The sequence below is a fragment of the Siphateles boraxobius genome, unplaced genomic scaffold (assembly GCF_051911475.1).
Source record: "Siphateles boraxobius isolate OS27281-9 unplaced genomic scaffold, OSU_SipBor_1 25, whole genome shotgun sequence".
Taxonomy (NCBI): domain Eukaryota; kingdom Metazoa; phylum Chordata; class Actinopteri; order Cypriniformes; family Leuciscidae; genus Siphateles; species Siphateles boraxobius.
The window spans coordinates 14,664,369-14,686,634 of NW_027508866.1; the positions used below are offsets into that span (position 1 = coordinate 14,664,369).

General features: G+C 37.4%; 2 protein-coding genes across 2 annotated transcripts; one reads left to right on the forward strand and one right to left on the reverse strand.

The window, feature by feature from the left end:
* The first annotated feature begins 2,837 nt into the window (after positions 1-2,837).
* tlx3b (T cell leukemia homeobox 3b) lies at positions 2,838-8,357 on the forward strand. The gene is made up of 3 exons (XM_077242828.1): positions 2,838-3,529; positions 5,721-5,958; positions 7,215-8,357. Exons 1-3 carry the CDS (start codon positions 3,088-3,090, stop codon positions 7,426-7,428), a joined length of 894 nt encoding a protein of 297 aa, XP_077098943.1. The 5' UTR covers positions 2,838-3,087; the 3' UTR covers positions 7,429-8,357.
* Positions 8,358-10,182: 1,825 nt separating this feature from the next.
* npm1a (nucleophosmin 1a) lies at positions 10,183-21,438 on the reverse strand. Its single transcript, XM_077242827.1, has 11 exons — positions 21,306-21,438; positions 20,052-20,131; positions 19,826-19,945; positions 19,628-19,721; positions 17,332-17,441; positions 17,194-17,255; positions 17,063-17,117; positions 16,894-16,971; positions 16,653-16,793; positions 16,409-16,483; positions 10,183-10,991 (listed from the first exon to the last, which is right to left on the reverse strand). Exons 1-11 carry the CDS (start codon positions 21,343-21,345, stop codon positions 10,941-10,943), a joined length of 906 nt encoding a protein of 301 aa, XP_077098942.1. The 5' UTR covers positions 21,346-21,438; the 3' UTR covers positions 10,183-10,940.
* Between the last annotated feature and the right edge of the window lie 828 nt (positions 21,439-22,266).

Consider the following 22,266-nt stretch of genomic DNA (forward strand, 5'->3'; position numbering starts at 1 on the left):
GTAGCATCACAGGTGTTTTAAAGCCGCTATAAAAGTGCGTCATTTATTATTCAAAAGCAGCGTCGTCTTTTTGCATATTATCCGAGCGCGTTTATACTGCGGGCTGCCAGACTCCCATTTAAAATGTTCGGCAGAATTGATAACGGCAGACACGCGCAATAAAAACAGTGCCGGGGGCAGGGTGGCACGCGCGCACGCTCATATGCAGATCCCGGTAATTACTCCAAAAATCCGCCAACCATTCCTTTATTTGCTCTTTGAGCGAGGGATTTCACGCTTTTAATTCTGTTTTCATCAATCTATTGATTCTCGGCTGCTAAATTGTTTGCACGGGTCAAAGATAAAAAGTAGGTCCGAGCGCCCTGCCAAGTGAAACCGTTTGTGTCCCTCATATGATGAATGGATTTTATACACACCCACAACAAAAAGAAAAAGAAAGAAAGATAGGTTAAATTTTTAAAGTTGATTGTAGACCATGCAAAACCTTTAATTGAACTAGGCCTACAAAAATGCAAAATTGCACATTTTAAAAAAAAGGTGCTTCAACTTACAAAAATATAGTTTTTTTATTGTACATAATAATAATAATAATAATAACAACAACAAGGAGAATGCATATAGGAATAGAAAAATAAATGATCGTAGCCTACTAATTATGATCTATCTATCTATCTATCCATCTATCTATCTATCTATCTATCTATCTATCTATCTATCTATCTATGTTGTTAGGTTAAGTTGCTGCCTTACATTTTTACGTACAATCAACTTGGATGTTTAAGTCATTTCAACTTAAATTACACTTAGAACATTAGTTGAATCTTGTATAAACTAAAAAAAGTTGAAAATTGCTTAACTTATTTTGATGAGTTCAGGCAAAGTAATAACACATGTTATCATTACTTATTGATCATATCATTTTTTACAGTCTATCTATCTATCTGAACAAATATGTTCTTTTTTATTTTGTCAAATCAACTTGGATAATTTATGTGGTTCAGATAACATAATATTTTGAGTTTATGTTGATTAAACCAATTCCATTTTTGTAATTTTTACGAACTTAAAATTTTAAGACGACCTGGGTACTTACTTTTTTAAGTTAAACTAACAATATCTGTCTATTGTTATCTGTTTATAGTCGATCTATCTATCTATCTATCTATCTATCTATCTATCTATCTATCTATCTATCTATCTATCTATCTATCTATCTATCTATCTATCTATCTATCTGAAATATGTAACATGATAAAAGCAAAGGCTCAGAGCGACAGAGTAACCATGGGTCAACGACAAGCATCACGGGAATGACGTAAGCGTCTTCAGCCGCTGGACGAGGGCCGAGCTCCCGGGGGAACGGGGCTTTTTAGCGTCAGCACTCACTAATGGTCTATTAAAATATCAACTACTTCAAAGTAAACGGATTTGCTCCACACCAGCTCCCACCCCCTGAAGCTAATCAAACGCGGCGGCCAGGCCAAAAGAGCATAATCATTTTTACGTGGCAGATTACAAGGAACCACTTAGATCCGCTGTCAGAAGATCGGGTGTCCCAACACTCTCGATTAAATAAGCGCATGGGAGTGCAGCTCTCCGAGCGCCGACACTGGCTCCTTAAGGCGCACAGCTGTTAAACGCTTTCCGGATGCAACAACTAGCTAAAGAGCATCTCAAAAGAAACATGTGCTAATTATAATGAACTCAATTTAGTAGGCTTTATCATTTCAGAAAATATTTAACAGAAACAAAATAATTAACGTGGCTTTAAGAACACTGCATTAACAAAAGTTAATTTGTTTTGGTGTGCAATGTTATGTTATTGTCAAATGAGGCTGTATCTCGGACATAAACCATTGCTAAATTAAATCGTCAAAGATATTTTTCTTGGGTGAATCCTTCTGAGTCTCAGACTGTTTAATTTTAGTAACATTTATGAGTATAAAAGCGCTGCATATAGGCTCTCCATAAACACGCAACAAAAGCAAGATGTGCAAGACCATTCAATTAACATGATTAATAAAATAAATCTGAATTTTATTATAACAGCGACTTAAGTGAACAGCAACAATGAAAACTGTTCACATTACTTATTGCATAGGCTACTTATATTTATTTATATAGGCGTAGCCTATTATTATCATTACTATATCTTTTATATTTTCCTATAGCTTGATATTATATAATTTTATATGAACAATACACGACCTATTCCCACATTCCAACCTCCCCATGGACACAATAAATAAAGAGGATATTTAATTTGTTTCTCTTCATCCAATAAAGCCAGGAACGAGACTAAAGTTGATTGACATATTAGAAAAAAAAAAGGTTGAGGGCAGCTTTAAGGTCAAAAGCACACATTTGATTGCTGGAAGCGATATACAAATTCGATTATTTTTTATTTCAAAACGTGAATGATAATAAGCGTCCCTTGTTTTAGCTGGCCGTTTTTAAGTTTCTCATTAGAACAGATGGTTAAAAAAACTCATCAAATTATGCTTTCCTCATCTCATCTGATTAAATTGCATTATAAACAGACATGGCCATACATGGCCAATAATAGCATACAGTTGATGAACAATTTATTTTCCACATGAGGCCACGGTAGAATCTCTATTAAAACTCAAATATTTAAAGAGCTAATGATGACATGCTTATGTCAGCATGTCCATAATAAAGAGATACTTGACCAATACAAAAATTGAGAAGTCAATGATCTGCATTTTGAAGAATGATGTCACAATATTTTGTGACTTGTAACAAAAATGAAAGCCAATAAGGAGAGGGAGATTGAGCGCTGTCCAATCAGTGAAGAGAAGAGCTCAAAGAGCCTCGTGTAGGGATCCAGTGGAGAGAGAGTGCCAGAAATCTGCCAAGTCCTCGTGCCAAAAACTTTTCACCCACAGACGAATGCGTCCAAGCCATCTTAAGTAAAGAATTGAATCTCGAGGAGTAATACATCACAAAGTAGTTATTACTAGGGATTCCCTTACTCATATAGGCAGAGTTTTACCATAGTGCAATTCCAGGGCAGTCAGAAATTATCTGTGGAATAAACCCACTGGAAAGGTTCGGGTGGTGAGGATGGACCGAGCCTCAAGCTCCAGCCCAAGTGGCACTAGTCAAACATCACAACCTACCCAACATGAACCCATCAGCTTCGGCATTGACCAGATTCTCAGCGGCACCGATCAAGAGTCACAGCAGAACTCGAGCAGGAATAGTTCCGAGAGTAGCAGCAGCGCGAGCGGAGGCGGTTACCATCTCGGCAGCCCAACGGGAGCGAGCGCAACGCCGTACACGACACTAACCGGCACGTTTCACGGTATCGCTTCACCATATGAGGAATCCAGTCCATACGGAGTGAACTTGACCCTTGCACCCGGAGGAGTGATTAGGGTCCCTGCTCACAGGCCCCTGGCCGCGGCTGTGCCTCCACCCATGGCCAGCGCGGTGCCCGGACTTGGGAGTCTCAGTTTTCCCTGGATGGACAGCAGTCAGCGCTTCGCAAAAGACAGATTTGCAGGTAAATAAATACTCCCATTCTTTCGATCGGTTCCTTTCGTGTTTCTAACAAAAAGCTCCTCGTGTGTTTGAAATGTCCGAATCAGGAAATTGTAAATTGACTGAGAAAACAAAAATCACTCAAGTTCACCATCTATAACAATAAGACAAACATAACCGTAAAAAGCCCAAGCGCTAAACGAATTATGTTTTAACACGGCTATTTGTGATATATTTTGAAATGGCGGTGGTTTGTAGGCTAGATGTTGTTTGACACACACAACTTATGAAATCTAAAACCATTATTTCTGCTTTTAGTAGCCTACAAACTACTCTCTGGTGTGTGTGTCTGTGTGTATCTTGTTTTAAATGTAGGCCTAGTTATTTTTTATTAAAATATAATTTTACAGGACGGCATCATTAAAAGTAAATCACTAAAATAGAAAAGCATTTTTTTTACATGTTCATTATTGATTATAATAACAGCTTACACTATAGTAGCTAATAACACTTAGCCTATAAGCCATATATTATGCTTCAGCTATTATTAAAGTAGGTAGCCTACATTTGAACAATTAGGTAATATATATTTTTATATGTATATTCATATCAACAAACTACGGATTCATCAAGTAGTTTATAATGTTTAAAGATTGATGTAGGCTATTAGGCTATAGTTATCGCAATATACATGTGTTCCCCAAAATAGAATAAATGCACAAAAATCGTGTTATTTAAGCTGTGGAAACTGTGATGCTGTTGAATGTTTGCTTGTGAAAGAATCATAAGGATGAATTGATGAAGGTTTCAATACAATAAATATTAGACAGTCTGTCTGGTAATCTTGATCCTGTTTTTTTCCAGATGAATGGATGTTGCTGAAGAGTCCGTTTTAGTTTTATTTGACCTTGAAGAGCGTGAAACACCTACCGTTTATGAGTGAAATTAAAAGAAAAAGGGCGAAACAAAGTCAACACTTCAACACGTTCAACTTACGTCAGCTGTTTACAGCTTATTATCGGCATAAAGATTTATTATTATTTTTAAAATCTTTGTATTATGAGTAGGCTAACAATTTAATCTTCAAGCGCGGTAAAATTTTAACACGTAGCCATATCTACATAATCAGCATATCTAATCATTAAAATAGCCTACAAACATTTTATAAGACGTCTGAAATAAGCAATAGCCTGTTTTATTTGAATACACCTTTTGATTAGGTGAACATATGTGAATATAAAGGCTATTTTATCCCCCAAACATGTAGGCTATTGAACATCTACCAAACGTGCAACATAAACACGGAAGTAGGAAATGAGTTATTGTTATATTTAGTTAACAGCTGTTTTGCATATGAATGTAACCTCTTACAGTTCAGAGCTGTCACATAGATCATCAGCTTTCTTTATTCTGGGGCAATGGTGAATGGTGTTCCATTAGAAAGACATATCAATATTTTACCAGCTTTAATTATTGCCTCTATAACTGCGGTAACAGGCACTATCTGCTTCTCTGTGTTTTTTAGGTAATAAATAAATTACCATTATGGGAAATTACCGTCATTATATGAGAACAGCTGCTGTTTGTATTTGATGCAACATTAATAGGATATATTTTGTGTGATTTTATTGTACAGCTTATATGGAACCTGAGTAACAGGCCTCTCAACAAATCCTAAGAGCATCAGCAACCCATCTATTTATGAGGGTTTTTTAGTATTTATCAATCAATAACACAATGTCTGATTTGACATCTAAAAGGTATAGTGCATGAAGGTAATTTAAAATGATGATGAACGCAGTTTTCCTTTGACTCAGCAAAAGTAAGAAACTTAAATCTGCTGTGCAAAAAGCTGTTTACTTCCTAACACTCCTTTATAAACAAATAATAAAAGATTACAAGTGCATGCATTCTTCAACTAATAGATTTAAAATTTCCTGTAATGCAACCCATTTTTGTAGGTTCTTGGACAGTCTGTCTTTACATTTAAATGGATTTAATATATACACTCTGAAAACAGTGTAGATGCACAAAATAGCTATCTTAAAAATGTACCTTTTATAGCATTTTTAAAAGGCATCTTGAAACTTGAAAATGCAGAATGCAATTATGCTTTTTTATCTACTAAGAAAAATGATTGAGTGTGATAGAAAGAGGACAGTATTTTCCTCATCTCTCACTCTGTGGCTTTTCTTTCCTTCTTCAAACCACAGCAGCTCTGACGCCCTTTACTGTGGCTCGGCGTATCGGTCACCCGTACCAGAACCGCACACCACCTAAGAGAAAGAAGCCCCGCACATCTTTCTCCCGAGTGCAGATCTGTGAGCTGGAGAAGCGCTTCCACAGACAGAAATACCTAGCCAGTGCTGAACGAGCAGCCTTGGCCAAAACTCTGAAGATGACAGACGCCCAGGTCAAAACCTGGTTTCAAAACCGCAGGACCAAGTGGAGGTGAGGCAGAGAAAGAAAGTGAGATATATACTAATATAAGATGAAGAAACGCTGAGAAAATGTCAAATGAAATCAGAGGAACAAAGGCACAAGAACTCCATTTCACTAGAATAATATTTCCCATTACATATACTTTTTCTAAACATTAGTCTGGAGTCTGGACATTGATAATGTCCAATAACACATACTGTGAAATAGGTATCCTGATTTTTTTAATAACCTGTTTTTAGCCATAGTCTCTAACAGAAATGATGGGAATGACAGTCAGATTGACTTGATGAAATTGCAAATAATGACATCAAATCACTGAATGGACTGAAATGTATATTTTAACTGCCATTTAAATTATTGCCCTAAAAGTAACAAACTAAAGACAGGCTTTTTTTAAATTTAGGCCTTTTTGAACCATATAAGTTATACAGTATTTACAATATAAGCTCTATCTACCTATCTATCTATCTATCTATCTATCTATCTATCTATCTATCTATCTATCTATCTATCTATCTATCTATCTATCTATCTATCTATCTATCTATCTATCTATCTATCTATCTATCTATCTATCCAGAGATGATGAAGAAGAAGAATTCATAGGAATCGAAAAATAAAATATTGCACTACTTATGAGATTTTTATAAGCGTTATTTGTATGTGACTGAATTGCGATCTGTTTATTCTTGAACATGTTAAATAGATGCATCTATCTGTCTATCTGTCTATCTATCTATCTATCTATCTATCTATCTATCTATCTATCTATCTATCTATCTATCTATCTTTTTTTTTAGATTTGACCTAATGGCCGTAATATCTGTAAGAATGAATGGGAAAATAATGGGGGTTGTCAGGAAGATATATGAATTATTAATTAAGGCAAATACACTAACGACATGCCACAGTTTGGAGAAGAGAAGGGGCCGTTTGAATATTTAATATTTAAATAAACTCTACATTCACCTTTTGGTTCGGTTGAATAATCAATTACATTTCCTCGAAACCTTCAGCTGTGTGCTTCACAAAATTTCAACAAAATTAGATCAATTCTATCTAAATCCACATGTCGGTAAAATATTCACATAGGTGGTTTGTTTCTTCCAAGATGTCTTAAAAGCTTAATCTAGCTGTTTGTGATTCTTTGAACCCTGTAATTCAGGAAACTGAATAGATGCAGTAAATGAGCAAGTTTGTGGCAAATGTAAAACTTCCACTCCTCTAATTTTCTCTATATCTTTCCCCTCTATATCACCTGTCAGACGGCAGACAGCGGAGGAGAGGGAGGCAGAGCGTCAGCAGGCCAACCGGCTGATGATTCAACTCCAGCACGATGCCTTCCAGAAGTCTTTGACTGATTCAGTTCCATCAGACCCGCTCTGCATCCACAACTCCTCACTTTTCGCCCTGCAGAACCTCCAGCCTTGGGCCAGCGAGGAGAGTGGCAAGCTTGGAGGAGTGACCGCGCTCGTATGAGCGCCCGAACTCAAGAAGGAAATGACATTCTCATTCTTTTTTTGATGGACTAGGATGTTGGTTGACCTTATCTCCGTCCCGAAAGACTATTTCATTCCGCAAAAAAAGCGAGGAACTAATTACGGCCGTCCAACAGCGAGCAAACCCATATAAATAAAAAGGTTCTGCGAACGAGCTTCTGCAGAATAAATGATGGCCGTTTTCTGTGGTGTGTCTGTGCATACAGAGACTTGTATCCCCATTAGGGTCAGTTTCATTGACAAAGTGACCTTGTAGAAAGCAACAGGCCATCTCAGCTGACCCTTTTACAGATCCACTGATCTTCTCCTCCATCCTTTCATTTGCCCTTCTGCCCCCTGTGTAATTTCTCCACCACTCAGAACTGTAGAATACAGGATTAATGCAGAAGAGGGAAGTAATGATGATTTAATTATTTATAATGTGAGTTGCACGACCTAAAATGCCCCCCATCTGGCCATTTGTGGAAGTAAAAGGACACAAACACGCACAAATAGACACAATCTTCAATCATCTAATCATCAATCATTTTAGGCTGGGTAGTATATAAATATTCATCTTTTTAAGGGTTTAAAGGGACCGGCTACTTTTTTATTTATTTATTTTATTTGAATGAAACCACATCCCGACCGTATGAGGAATCGCATGAAACGTCCAGAAGAGAGGCATATGACGTCATACGGGGCGGTTGCAATATACTTTAACGGTTCGATTTAGCAGTAACTTTGATGGCTGAATGTTGTGTGTCAGAGAGAAAGAACAATTCAGATGAAACAAGGGTTTGTTAGACGCCCCTATATGATGAAGGTGTGCTGTTGCATTCCAAACTCTTTATTATACTTTGTATTTGATAAATATGTAAATAGCAAACAAAAAAGTAATAAACATTCTGTTTTGGCATTAACACAAAACGTGTGCTTTGCTTAATTTGCTATTCCCCTAATGTTTTCGGAAGAGGCATATTCCAAATCCCTAAGCAGCACTCTTCTCTAGAGTAATGCGTTGCTTTCAGAGGTCCTACCAGCGTTCTACACAACTTGATGGACAAATAAACACCGAGTCCTGGTAGTTGGCTGCAGTCGATTATGCCTGCCACAGCAAAGAAGCACTTATGTCCTCAAGCAGATAAATGCGGGATCCTGTGGGACCATAAAAATGCCTTTATGCCCTCTGCAACCAACTCCCTCCTCCCAAACTGCTGACTCTCAGGAACTGACCTGTTTTAAAGGCCTGGGTGGGGGGTAAATGGAGGGGTGTCCATTATAAAGTGATTTAACAGACTCCTTACATTATGATGCCTCGGCAAGGTGAACCTGTGGAGTTTCAACACAGCTCTTTGTGGACAGATGGTTAGCAGTGACCTGTGCCAGGGCCTATTTGACTGGTGATGTGTACAGTTGAGTCAGGGTCATCTTAGAAAGCCTTCAATGATATAGACGCAATGCTCAGGATAATTTGCACAGGATGTATTCCTGGCTCATTTCCACATTTACAGCAGTGACATCACAAATTGATTTGTAAAGTGTTTTTTTACTGCCCTCTGCTGGCTATCATGTGCAAATGCTCTTATGTCAGTCTACTACAGCAGCATTTAACATGGTATATTTAACGTATAATAAAAATATTAAAGCTATATTAACAGAAATACATTCAAATAATCTAACTCGATTAAACTTCTACAAAGGTGTAAAACAACATGGACAACATAAGTATACAAATATTCCTTGAAACATTTGATAATCATGTCTTGTCTGCCAAAATGGCAAAACAGTGGCACCAATGAACAACACGAATTATTAAACTTTTCACTAAAGAGGACGTTTGACTTTGTACATGTTTTATTGTTTTTAAACACGGTAGTAACGAAAACCTCACATTTTACGTGTGAAAACAATAGCCTACCGTTTAAGCGAAGCAACGCCCTCGGTTTTTCTCAACGGTTTCTAAATTTACAATTTATGTTGAAGTTCAGATTTTAAAAACAAAATATTTTAAATTTCCAATTTAACCAAAAGCAAAGAAAGTCCACTTAAAAAAATCGTAATGGAGTCCTTTCAGGGAATTTTAAGATGTCAATTTGGTCTTGATGTTAACAATTGCTCCTTTTGTGTTGATCAAAAATATCTTCTATTACTGTAAATTTGCCAGTGCCTTTTGGGAGAATTTGCATTACTGGTTATTTCCTAAATTTGAAGATTTACCTGTATTAACAAAGGGAAATATAATATTTGGTATGTTTGTGAAAGATGAATCGTATGAGCAATTAAATATTTTTGGGAAATACTTTACATGAATATTTATGAACACTCCCAAAAGTATACATATTAAATAAGGAACTATCATTCTTAAAATAGGTAATTTTATAGACCTACCCCATGCCATTTATTTGAGCTTTTTTCCCCTTCTTCATGTTTTATTTTATGATGCTGTCTAAGATTTATTTTTTCTTATTTTGTACCAGTCCTATTATAGTTTTCAAGTTTATATTGTTCAATAAAGTATATAACAAAAATGATATATAACTTTACAATTGACAAATCATTACACAAACCAAGACTAACGTAAGAGTTTCAATAGGGTTAACTGAAAGTAAAAAAACACCAATACAGATATCCCATCCTGCAAAAACTCATTTTTGGGAGATGGCACAAGAAAAAAAAAACATAGCTGCTATTATATTCGTTCGCAGAACTGCCAAACGGGGTTGTCCATCCAAAACATTGCCCAGTAACTGGGTTTAAACCTGTTAAATATAAACTTTATTTGCATTTAAACAGATTCAAACAGATTCAAGGAGTCAAAAAAGGTGAACAAGAGAACCACACCTGAACTGCAGTCATAGATTGAGTACTGATTCTGTTGAGATTTAGCTGAACAGACTGTGACTTTACCTAAAATACACATGGTTTACATTAGGATTTCTTAATTCTCAATCCTTAACATAATACACTCCACCTTCTAGCATGTTACAATATGTTGACATTAAAAAAAGAAAACAAAAAACATGACCTGCAGATATACTGAAATTCATCTTGATACCATTCTGAAACCCACTCATGCATTGCAAACCAGGTCAAGCCTTTCAAGATTTCAATAAATCTACTTATCAGTCACATCTCTAAACAGAATGCCATGCACATTTACATGTCATTTTAAAGAAATCATGGACGGGTACACTCAACAATTCTCCGTATAAATTAGAGGGTTGAATTCTTCTGCTCAGAATCACATTTGAGCAACAAGGCTGCCAAATGAAGGTTACACTATGGACACGACAACACCACAGGGGTGAGGAGAGGGCAGATTACAAAGATGAAAAAGGTCATGTTCCGAGTAGTCTTCAAGGAATGGCACGGATTTGCATAAAACTGAAGAGTATGGGGGAGGGGGAACAAACATTAAATTGCAGGTAACAAAGTAAAATCAAGGGCAAAAAAAAAAAACTAAGAAAAAGAAGCTTAATTTAAGCAAAAAAAAAAAAAAAAAAAAAAATATCAGTTCTTCTCCTTGACATTCTGTCTCCACTTCCAGAGCTCCTCAATGACCTGAGAAAAACAAAAACAGAAGAACAGTTAAGGCCTTCATTCATGACGGTCTCCAATTAATTCAGTGTGCGATATACTATTGTCTAAGAATCAAAAATGTGAATGATATCTTAGGTTTTTATTTCTTACCTTATTGGAAACATTAAAATAGAAAATGATACCCAACCCTAGCTGTAACTGTGCTTTCTGACAATTTTGAATTTGTCCCTCACTCTACAAAGACACACATGCTGCCACCTACTGGCGGTTTAAATTTTACATTTAAAGTGTCTTTTAAAAACATTTCTAATATCAATATTTGGTTGTCTTTTAAAAACATTTCTAATATCATTATTTGGTTTACTTTAAAGCATCAAAACATTTATGCATTTGTAGCCGGATCCGGCCCGTATACAGCTCAGACAAAGGATCAGCGCCTAGACGTGCAAGCGGCCAGAACACTAATAGTTTTCAGTAGAAAATGGTGCCGTGTAATCAGCCCCTACGTTAATATCTAATGATTTTTACAATGGAAATTTATCAAAAACTAAAAGGCCATTTTGCAGGTTAACCACCACTGTCGATTAATGGGTATATAAATCACTCAAGATATGTATATCATTTTTAAAATGTCTCAAAAATGGTCTTAAAGACCAGTTTTTTACGTTTTTGGTAGTAACAGTTTTTTTTTACGCAATTCGGTGATGACGTCACGTTGGGGAGAAGTGGAGGAAAGGTAGCCTCAGTCTAGTATATGGCCACTGACTGGGATGAGGAAGAGGTGGCAAGAGCCAACATGTATGATGGCCCGCAGCCGTATAATTTCGAACCTGCCAGACGTGAGGGCAAATGAGGAATTGCCAAGAACTGATGGCCGTCAAAGCCATTTAAATGCATGGTCAGAGGAGAATGAGTGGAGAGTTGGTGAAGTGTCCTGGTGAGTTGCTATTATTTAGAAACGCAGCAATGAGCACTGGAGCTAGTCTACGAGCAGCAATGCACAATAACAACATTTTTTTTTTTACTGTTATTGAATAGCACAGATTGAAGAATGTGTCTTTTTATCTAGTGGTAGTGATTATGACGTTAGTTCAGATAAGTACCGGTAACCTTTGTCATAGTGTCGTAGTACTGGTAAACTTTGTCTTTGTCATCTAGAAATAGAAGGCATCATGCTAGCTATATGGGCGTGGTGTGTTCACACCGAACGCGAATTTAATTATTTGCGTGAGTAGATTACATACAAAGTCAATGCAAAGACGCGAATAGACGCATCATTTGCGCCGGGCGTCGCGAATGACGCGAATTGGGCGGCGCGTTTGCCACGAACGTCTTCCGCGCAAGTTGAAAAATTTGGACTCGAGTGAATATTCAAGCGTCTAACTAGACGCGTATTTGACGCTCTATTCGCGTTCGGTGTGAACACACCATAAGCGTTTATCTCTTCCTCCGGTGAAAATGTTGTTGCAAACGCAGCCGCCGCATGTCTGTCCTGTGTTTGGCAGGTGCTTGTGTGGGCGGTACAGAGATAGGCAGACAGCCAGATAGCATGACGTTAGCATAGATAGCTAGCAGCTAGATAGATAAATAGATAGAAATATATAGTAGGTAGATTGACAACGTATAGTAGGTAGATTGACAACGTAGAGTTGGTCGCACGTCAGAGGCACCCGCGCCATTAGATGTGCATTTGCCGCATATACTAGCCTATCTATCTACATCTATATATATCTGTCTGTCTATCTATATATCTATCTATATCCATGTATTTATCTATTTAATTTATCTATAATCGGCCATCTGAATAATCTCATCTACTACTCGTCTCTCTCTAGTCACTCTCAATGCTCTCAAGGCGGTCTTTGGTAAATTCTCTCCCCAAGGTGACGTAATGCAATGCATTGTGGGGGAAAGGAGAATCGTTGCAAACTGCTGTAAGATAGTACCTACTTTTTCATATTATATTCCGTTTTGTGATACCCAACAACATAAAATACAATGGATAACAGTTTAAATGTTTATTACCAACAAGCAAATTGCACAAATTCGTTGAAAAATTAACCCTGCAACATGGCCTTTAAGCTAGACAATGATTTTCTTCTAGAGCTGCTGTACAGCCAAAACAATCTTTCTGCATTATTTTCCTGTTATCAATGTAATACTGCTTTGAAACAATCTGTATTGTAAATGAAGGTGACTTGACACTGCAGGTTAAATGCATTTGACACCTCTGAGCTGCATTAAACAGTCTGTGTAAATGCATATAAATGCCACTTTGTGTTTCCTCAGCATTGCAAAGATGAATTTGATTAATATTGATTTCATTTGATTGGTAACAGCCCTATTGTCTCCTACTATGATTAAATGTAAGAATTTGGCACAAAAGATGCATTTATTATAAAATAAAAAGACTTTATAAAAGCTAAACCTCAATTTAAAATTATTGGAAAGTTTAATGAACGAAATTACTCGAAAAAAGACTTGTTCAAAATGAAAAAAATCTTTTTTTGAGTCATTTCGTACGTTGAATGAACGAAATGACTCGAAAAAAGATTTGTTCATTTTGATGAGTTTGAACAGGAGAGTCACGAACATGCATCACAGAACAGAGCAAGGCGAGCATTTGTGCTTGTAAAAACTTTAACTTTTTTATTTATTTTTGAAATGACCGATCGTTTCGCAAGATAAGACCCTTATGCATCGTCTAGTGTCGTTTAAAGCCATTTGAAGCTGCACTGAAACTGTCATTTGGACCTTGGACTGTTTGGTACCCAATGAAGTCCATTATATGGAGAAAAATCCTAGAATGTTTTCATCAAAAACCTTAATTTTTTTTCGACTGAAAAATAAAAAGACATGGACATCTTGGATGACATGGGGGTGAGTAAATTATCAGCAAAAGTTTTTTAAAAAGGGAACTACTGCTTTAAGGCTGCAAAATGTATTAAAACTAGGGATGGCCCGATACCGATACTGGCATCGGGTCGATACTGTCCTCATATACTCGTACTCATAAAAATTCGCCGATACCACGTACATTTTGCGAAACGAAACTGGCCGCCGCGAGTGCTTTGTCGAGGTGAACTGAGGCATAGGGACGTGCAATCCCAACACAAAAGAGTGCGGCGCGGCACTAGATCTGATGGCCGAGCGCGGGCGCGGGAGGTAATGCACTCACTCTGTGTGTGCGGGTTCCGGGAGAATAAAACGATTCGCGGGACTCCCGCAAACTAGAAATATCTATGAATACAACATATTAAAACTAATAGATTTTCATTCATCTGTTGCAGAAAAGCAAGAAGAACTACTAAAACAAAATAGAAGCGATTTACAGGCCAGAGTTTCTATTCATAACATGTTTGCAGCGTTGAGCGATGTAGCCAATCACAGACATGTGTGTTGATTTCTTGAACGCAATGGCTAATCAGAAGCATTTAAGATAGACTCCCCTCACTGCTCAAAACTTTTTTGTTCAGTGCTGAATTCTGTATGCTGGCAAATCCTCTAATTATAACAAACAAAGTGTGGATATTATGAAAGATTCATTGTGCAGTCAGCTTCATTGATAACAGATGTGTGAGATCGCGATGAACTGTCAGCTTTTTAGGAATTAGACTTAAGGGAGCGCACTTTGGGCGCATTCAGTCATGTCAGACCATGCACGCAGTAACTGCTTGCTTTTATGTTAAATTAACAGTGGTTTGTGTTTTAATACATTTATTATTTTACTCATTATTATTTATTTTTAGACTTGTTAAAACAAGCAGAGAAGAAAATAAAAACAGTCTTCTAACCTGTGTTCTAAAATAGTCTTCTGTCTTCTTTTCTGGGAGCCTATAGTTACTTTTGCGGTAGAAATATCGGTATCGGTACTCGATATCGGCAAGTACACAAATGTAAATACTCGTACTCGTATCGGTTTGAAAAAAAATGGTATCGGGCCATCCCTAATTAAAACCATTTAAAAAGTAAAGCTGCAAGCAGCATTTATCGGTGTTCAAGCAGTTAGGCATTTAAGATTTTTAACCACACAAGCATCAAAAGACATTAAGTTTTATGTAGTCAACCATTTAACCACTGACATCATAGATGGAATAGACCATGTTTTAGCATGCTTTACCAGGATATACCACATTTTAGAGTGATTTTTCATGATTTACCATGAATCTAGCATGATTTACCACATTTTAGTATGATTTACTACGTTCTAGGATGATTTACCATAGAGCAGTGGTTCAAAATATATTTGAATGGTATTTCATACATGTCTTTGCAAACTATTAATCAGATTATTCAGAATTTATTCAGAAACATAGGACTACACACACATTCTGTTGATACAGACATTTGAACTATGTCTCATTCAGGGTTCACATTTGTCAATGTGACAATTGTCAATAGTGATACTTCAATAGATGAAATTTGACTTAATGTGATTGTAAATGTTAAAATAGTAATTTTATAAAGTCTAAATAGTAATTTTGTCACACTACTCAAGTATAATTCATATTTTAAACAGCAGGGGGCAGTAAAATACTACTTATTGGCTTAATATGCCATTATATTCATTTAATTTTCTCCTTTTTAACTGTTATAGACGCAAATTTTGTCCGACCTGTCTGAAATTTTTCATAATTGTTTGGAGTCATATGGCACATGTTCTGACTTGTTTTTAAGAAGATCTGAGCATTCGTTGAAGAGATATAGGCTTTCGAGGACACTTGGTCAAGGCCACATTTTGAAGTGACCCTATTAAAGTCATCCAAATGCAGAAGTTCAGCTTTTTCTGATAATTATTGATCTAGAGAGTCCAGAGTATTGTACTGCACTGGTTTTGAACATTCTGATATGAACATTAAATGATCATAGATGGAATAGACCATTTACAGAGAATACAGTAAGCGCCACCGATCTCCATAAAATTTGGCATGCTTTTTAAGGATGTTCTGTCACATATGCTCACCAATTTTTGGTAAGTTGTGAGTTTTCGTATAGATATACGAAAACATACGAAATATACGGATGTACATCTTGTCCGTCTTGAGCAAAGGATCACAGTTGTGTAAAAGCTTGAGGCTAGGACCAACGGTCGATGAGTTATGAGCAATTTAGTACTTCTGGTTGCTGTAGTGCCACCTATGGGCCAATCGGGGTCATACTCTGATAGGTTGTCTCCAAATTGAGGCCTACCATCTGGCCGAGTTTCAAGTCTCTGGGCCTTACGGTTTGGGCTGCACGATGCGTTTTAGGGGATTTTTTTTTTCAAATAGCAAATACAATAGGTTTTCAGCACTAAAGTGCTTGAACACCTAACAAATCTGAAAAACTTGGTGGTGGCCAACATTTGAATTTCAATTGAATTAAACAACATGTAATAATAACGATATAATTGATAATTTTATGTTTTTGACACAAAGTCAAAACAGCAATACACATACCTTTGCATCAGTGGCTTTGAAGCAGTTCTTCACAAAGTTCTCGAACTTTGGCTGTAGTTTTGGTAGTGATACACCCTACAAAAAAAAAGAGGAGGAAATTAACATCTTCAGGTATGATTGTTTTGGCAAGAATACCATGCATCAACTACACCGTATTCCATTGAGGTGTGGAATGGTATTCTCTTACCACATACACCAACTCATTGAGACTACTTATGCAGAGAGGACGTTAAGAAAAACACACCTTTTCTACACTTGCCATCATCTTGGCCTTTATCTCTGGGACAGTGAAGACCCGTGGCGTCTGTGGCGTTTTCGGTGACTGCGGCGTTTTGGGCGACTGTGCTTTCTTGTCACCCTTGTTGTTCTTTTCTGGAGTCTTGAGCTGTGAGAGCATAATATCAAATCAATGAGTAAAGAGACTTCAGAAAATGCTGCAATTAAAGACTAGACAATATTCTTTCAGGAGAAAAAGAGATGCTAACCTGCTTGGCAGGTGTATTGGGCTTGGGTCCTTTTCCATTCTGTGCAGGGGTCTGTGCTTTGGATGGGGTCTTCTTTACCTGGCAGAACAATGGGAAAATATGAAATAAGCATTTCTGATCACGCTTTTACGCATACAACCAGATTTAAGCGATCTGAGTAACTCCTGACCTTTACAGGCGACTCTTCAAAGCTTTCTTCCTCCTCATCGTCATCCTCATCATCCCTGGAAGGGAAGGTAAAATGTTATTTTATTTATTTAAAAAAGCTGGCATTTCTAAAACACTGAAGACAACACTTACTCATCATCATCATCGTCGTCGTCATCTTCATCATCATCCTCTTCGTCCAACTTCATTTTTTTCTATGAAAGTTAGTTAAAAAATTAGCCACAAAATCAATCATCATAATGAATCCTATACATTTATTTGAGAGCTTACCGAAAGCTTCGGAGTCAATGACGCTGGCCTCTTTTTGCCTGTTGTCAATGTCTCTTCCTCTTCCTCCTCCTCCTCCTCCTCTTCATCAAAGGACTGGTCTCCTCCCATGACTGACAGAAGGAAGATTTCAATAAGAAATTCACTGAGGCTTCCCAAAGCAGTTTTTTCATAGACAAAGTAGGGCTGGACAATAATTCAATATCAATATATAGCGCGATATTTTTTTTCTGGATAACGGTGATATGATTTTTAAACATGGGTGCAGGTGGGGGTGTGATCGGCTCGGAATGCATTTTCAATTTGTACATTGAATTTTGCTACATTCATTGCGGGACATTTAATGAAAATGCAATCATAAGTGTCTTAACTGTGAGTGTAAATGCAATTAAGAAAAATAACATTTAAATGAACATTTTGCTACAGTTTTTGCTAGAAAATGTTAAACATATCTAATTCATATCTGTAATACATTAATTTTGCAACTTATAAAGCGTTAAAATATGTATTCAATTTACATATTAAAACTAGTGTATGAAATGGCAAATGTAAATTATATATTTATATATATATATAAATAAATATCTCCACCTGTTCACTGGACCCCATGCCAAGTATTCTGGTCAAGGCATGCCTCCCTACTCTCTGTCCCATCATGGTGGATATCATAAACTAGTCTCTGGCTTGGTACCCTCTGGCTTCAAAACAGCTGTAGTTACCCCTATTCTCAAAAAGCCCAGTTTGGACCCAGCTGACCTCAATAACTACCGTCCGATCTCCAACCTTCCCTTTATGAGTAAAATCCTTGAAAGAGCAGTTGCTGCCCACCTCCATCATCACATGTCTCACTATGATCTCTATGAACCCTTTCAATCTGGCTTCAGAGCCCATCACAGCACTGAGACTACCCTTATCAAAATCGTCAATGACCTCCTCATCGCCGCTGATTCTGGACATATCAGCATCCTCATCCTTTTAGATCTCTCAGCAGCCTTTGACACAGTGTCCCATGCTATCCTTTTTAAACGTCTATCTGAATGTGTTGGCCTCACCGGCTCAGCACTCTCCTGGCTCCAGTCATATCTCTCTAATAGGGAACAGTTTGGAAGTCCGCAACCTTGGTGTCATTTTGGACTCCACTCTCTCCTTTCAGTCACACATCAAACTCATTACTAAATCTGCCTTCTGCCACCTCAAAAACATTTCCAGACTTCGACCATCACTCTCAGACCCTGTGGCTGAGTCACTCATTCACGCCTTCATCACCTCTCGCTTGGACTATTGCAATGGCGTCTTATATGGGGTACCCAGTAAGATTCTTGAAAGACTACAATACGTCCAGAACTCGGCTGCCAGGGTTCTAACACACACTAGGTCTTGGCAGCACATTACACCAATCCTCACCCAGCTACACTGGCTCCCGGTCAAATTTCGCATCACTTACAAAATCCTGCTCCTCACGTATAAATCTCTTCATGCCACTGCCCCCCGGTATCTACTGGACCTCCTCTATCCCTATATCCCCTCACGGAACCTGCGGTCCATTGACAAGGGCCTGCTCTCTGTCCCCCACACAAGACTGCGGACTTTTGGGGACAGAGCCTTCAGCGTCGCAGCCCCTACCCTCTGGAATTCCATTCCTACAGACATCCGAAATGCTCCCTCTCTGGACATTTTCAAAAACCTTCTAAAAACCCACCTCTTTACAAAGGCATTTAACCAGGAATGATTAATTATTATTATCTACTTATTTCTTATTTTATTTTATTCTCTTCCTTATTCTTTATTCCTTATGTAGCTATATGTAAAGCGTCCTTGGGTCCCGTGAAAGGCGCTATATAAGTATAAGTTATTATTATTATATAATTGAATTTAAATTTTGCACCAAACGTTGCACAGATGTAATGCCAAATGTAAATTTAAAAACAGAAATGCATTGCCATTTTAGATATTGCATTGTCATTTTGCATATTACATTTCAAATTGAATATTGATACCCAAATGCTTCCATAGTCTTGTAGCAGGTATTGAGAAGAGAATATTATTGTTATGATGGGTTATTTCGTTGGTTCATTTAGTTTGTTATGGTGCAGTACCAAAAGACTCCAGCAGGTTTCATAGACTTGGCCAATTCATTTTTCATCTGATTGTGGGCGTTCTTGGCAGTTTTTCTGAGGCTTTTACATTGTTCATATTGATATCGGAATTATATCGTATCGACCGGAATTAAGAAATATATCGTGATATAAAATTTGCCCATATCTTCCAGCCCTAAGACCAAGTATTATCAAGTACTCACTGACGAGATGCTGTCCACTAATGTGAACTGGACCGGAACCAGAGCGTAGACGGAACACAACAGGTGGAGTGATCTCAAACCCACCCAGAGACACCTGAGATACAAACACATTTTTAGTTAAAAATCAAACACAGCAATTCCAGATCAACTCAAGCCCAACCAAAAGATGTGTGAAATGACATGACTGATTCTGCTTACACTGGGCAGGGTGGAAGGCCTGAGTGTGGCCAGAACAGCTTTGACCTTCTGACCCTCTGAATCCTGCCCTTCAATCTCCACAACATTCAGTTCATCTTTTGTTGCGGGATCGACGCAGGCCTGCAGGAACATTAACAAATGCCTTAAGTATGTCATTTAAATGTTCATAAAACTTTGAAGACCATTTAAATTACCCCGGAGAGGTCTGAGAGCAAAGGTAACATACCATTCTGACTGATAACTGATGATCAAAATCATCATCCTCTGGATTAAAACTGACATCCTTGCCTGCCTTGAGTTCACAACCTGTAAAAATAAACAAAAAAGTTTATTTAAAATAAAAAAGGCATCATTACATCTTATGTAATGGGTAGCGCAAATAACTTCAGAGAACCAGTACTTTTGAGCAACTCTCAAAACGAATGCAGTGATTAATTTCCGTCGACACGTGGTCCACGACGGTCTGATAAAAAAACCAACTCGATTCGTGAAAAAAAATCGTCCCGCACGTTTGTGAACGAATTTGTCGAAATGGTCTAAATCCAAAGAATATCGCAATTATTTCTAGGCGTCATTTTACTGCATGGCACGTTGCACCGGTTTTATTTGAGAATGTTTCAAAGTGTTTTACCGCAACATAACTAACTTTAAATGTGAAAGAAAGGAAGTCCACGTGGCGAGGCTTGTGAGATGCTCTTTTCATGTTGAAATTTCATTATACTAAAGACCTGACAATGCAGACAAAATGCTTAAATCGGGGCTGCGTTTCCCAAAACCATCGCACGTTTAAGTAGATGCTAAAAGAGATCATTCATTGGTACCAAAAGTGTAGCACTGGTGTAATTTGAGAAAATAACCAGGCATGTTTGCCAGGAAAACAAACGGGGGGAAAAACAGACTACATCCAATTAACGTATTGCCTATAACGAAAAATACACCACGCGAAATTTACACACAATGAGTTTTCTTTTCGAACACGTGTAACGTTAGTAGAGTGACGCCATTTTGAACGCCAAGGCCAGTCCACGTGTGTAGAGAGCGCGTGCAGTGAGACATTCAGTCGAGCTGTGAGGGTTCCGCTTTCGTTGCTTTAATACGTTTAATTTAGAAGATTATTTCGAATTCGGACATAAAAAGTGTCAAGGTTAACTGCTGACTACCCTTATGAAATCATAATCTTATGCTAATAGATTAGCTAGTGCGAATTCATGCTGTACACGTGCTTTAGTTTGTCACTCCAAATCGAGGGATTTAAGCAAGATAATACGCTGAAGTTACACCAGTTAAAACATCAACATGTGCTTTTAAGCAGTTTTGAATCTGATAATATAACTTGGGTTAGCTGGCAAGCTACCACACTACGCCATCCTCAGTTTGCTTAACTTAAAAATGCATATTGCCACGTTTACGTACTATCATGTGATCTAATAAACTGTATGATACAGAACGGATCAAGGTAAGTATTTAATGTATTACATACCGTATAAGAAGGTTTGGGGACCCATTTGTTCGAGATCCATCTCTGTAGGTTGTGTGTGTCTGTAGATAGGCTGAACTGTGTGTCGCTAGTCGATCTCCAGTGCGGGATGTACACACTAACCCACATTGTGTAAATCACGCCCATTATGGGACGGTCCTCCAGTCCAGCCAATCAATGAACTCCATTGACAGAGACTCACAGAGTTTAGGGTACTCTAAAAAAACGCTGGGTTGTCACAACCCAAATTTGGGTCAAATATGGACAAACCCAGCTGTTGGGTTGCATTTTTAAATTACATTTTTAACCCAACGTTTGGGTTAGTCCATATTTGACCCAAAATTGGGTTAAAACAACCCAGCATTTTTTAGAGATTACTGTAGTGTAGAGCATGAGATTTATCGAAGTGAAATATTTACATTTATAACACCCTCGAACTCTGTGCATTGGAAAAGAATGCACATTTATTTTACTTTTTGTTTTACTCTTTGTTTCTATTCAAAATTGTTCTGGAAGGATTTGATAAAACCTTGGATTTGTTTGTTTTTTGAGGTGTAAAGATTAGAATTGGATGTTAGTAAGTAACAGATTAATACCAAATTATGTAGTTTGATTGGGACACATTTATTTATTTATTTATTTTTAATTAATGATGCAATTTATTTTGCTATCCTTTATTATACACTATTATTTATCCTTTGTCAAGTTATTCACTGCCGTTCGTGACATCCATTTTTGTTGGGTCGCAAATTCGACCCACCAGTTGAGAGCTGTTGATCAGAATCAGAATCAGAATCAGAATCAATTTTATTGCCAAGTAGTGTTGTGCACATACAAGGAATTTGCTTTGGTAATAAGGTGTTACCGAGGCTGCTATGCAGCGCCAAGGTCTATTCTGATCTATTCTGTTCTCCATTTAATATCAAATTCACAGTGAAACATTTTAATAAAACAACATAGTTGA

What these genes read in the sequence shown, in the direction of transcription:
- tlx3b (XM_077242828.1), top strand. Translation starts at nt 3,088, where the DNA reads ATGGACCGAGCCTCAAGCTCCAGCCCAAGTGGCACTAGTCAAACATCA. An exon ending in CGCAAAAGACAGATTTGCAG is followed by an intron (nt 3,530 to 5,720) that starts GTAAATAAATAC and finishes TTCAAACCACAG; the next exon opens with CAGCTCTGACGCCCTTTACT. An exon ending in AACCGCAGGACCAAGTGGAG is followed by an intron (nt 5,959 to 7,214) that starts GTGAGGCAGAGA and finishes ATCACCTGTCAG; the next exon opens with ACGGCAGACAGCGGAGGAGA.
- npm1a (XM_077242827.1), bottom strand. Translation starts at nt 21,345, where the DNA reads ATGGATCTCGAACAAATGGGTCCCCAAACCTTCTTATACG. An exon ending in GGCCTTCCACCCTGCCCAGT is followed by an intron (nt 19,722 to 19,825) that starts GTAAGCAGAATC and finishes TTTGTATCTCAG; the next exon opens with GTGTCTCTGGGTGGGTTTGA. An exon ending in GACGACGATGATGATGATGA is followed by an intron (nt 17,118 to 17,193) that starts GTAAGTGTTGTC and finishes CTTCCCTTCCAG; the next exon opens with GGATGATGAGGATGACGATG.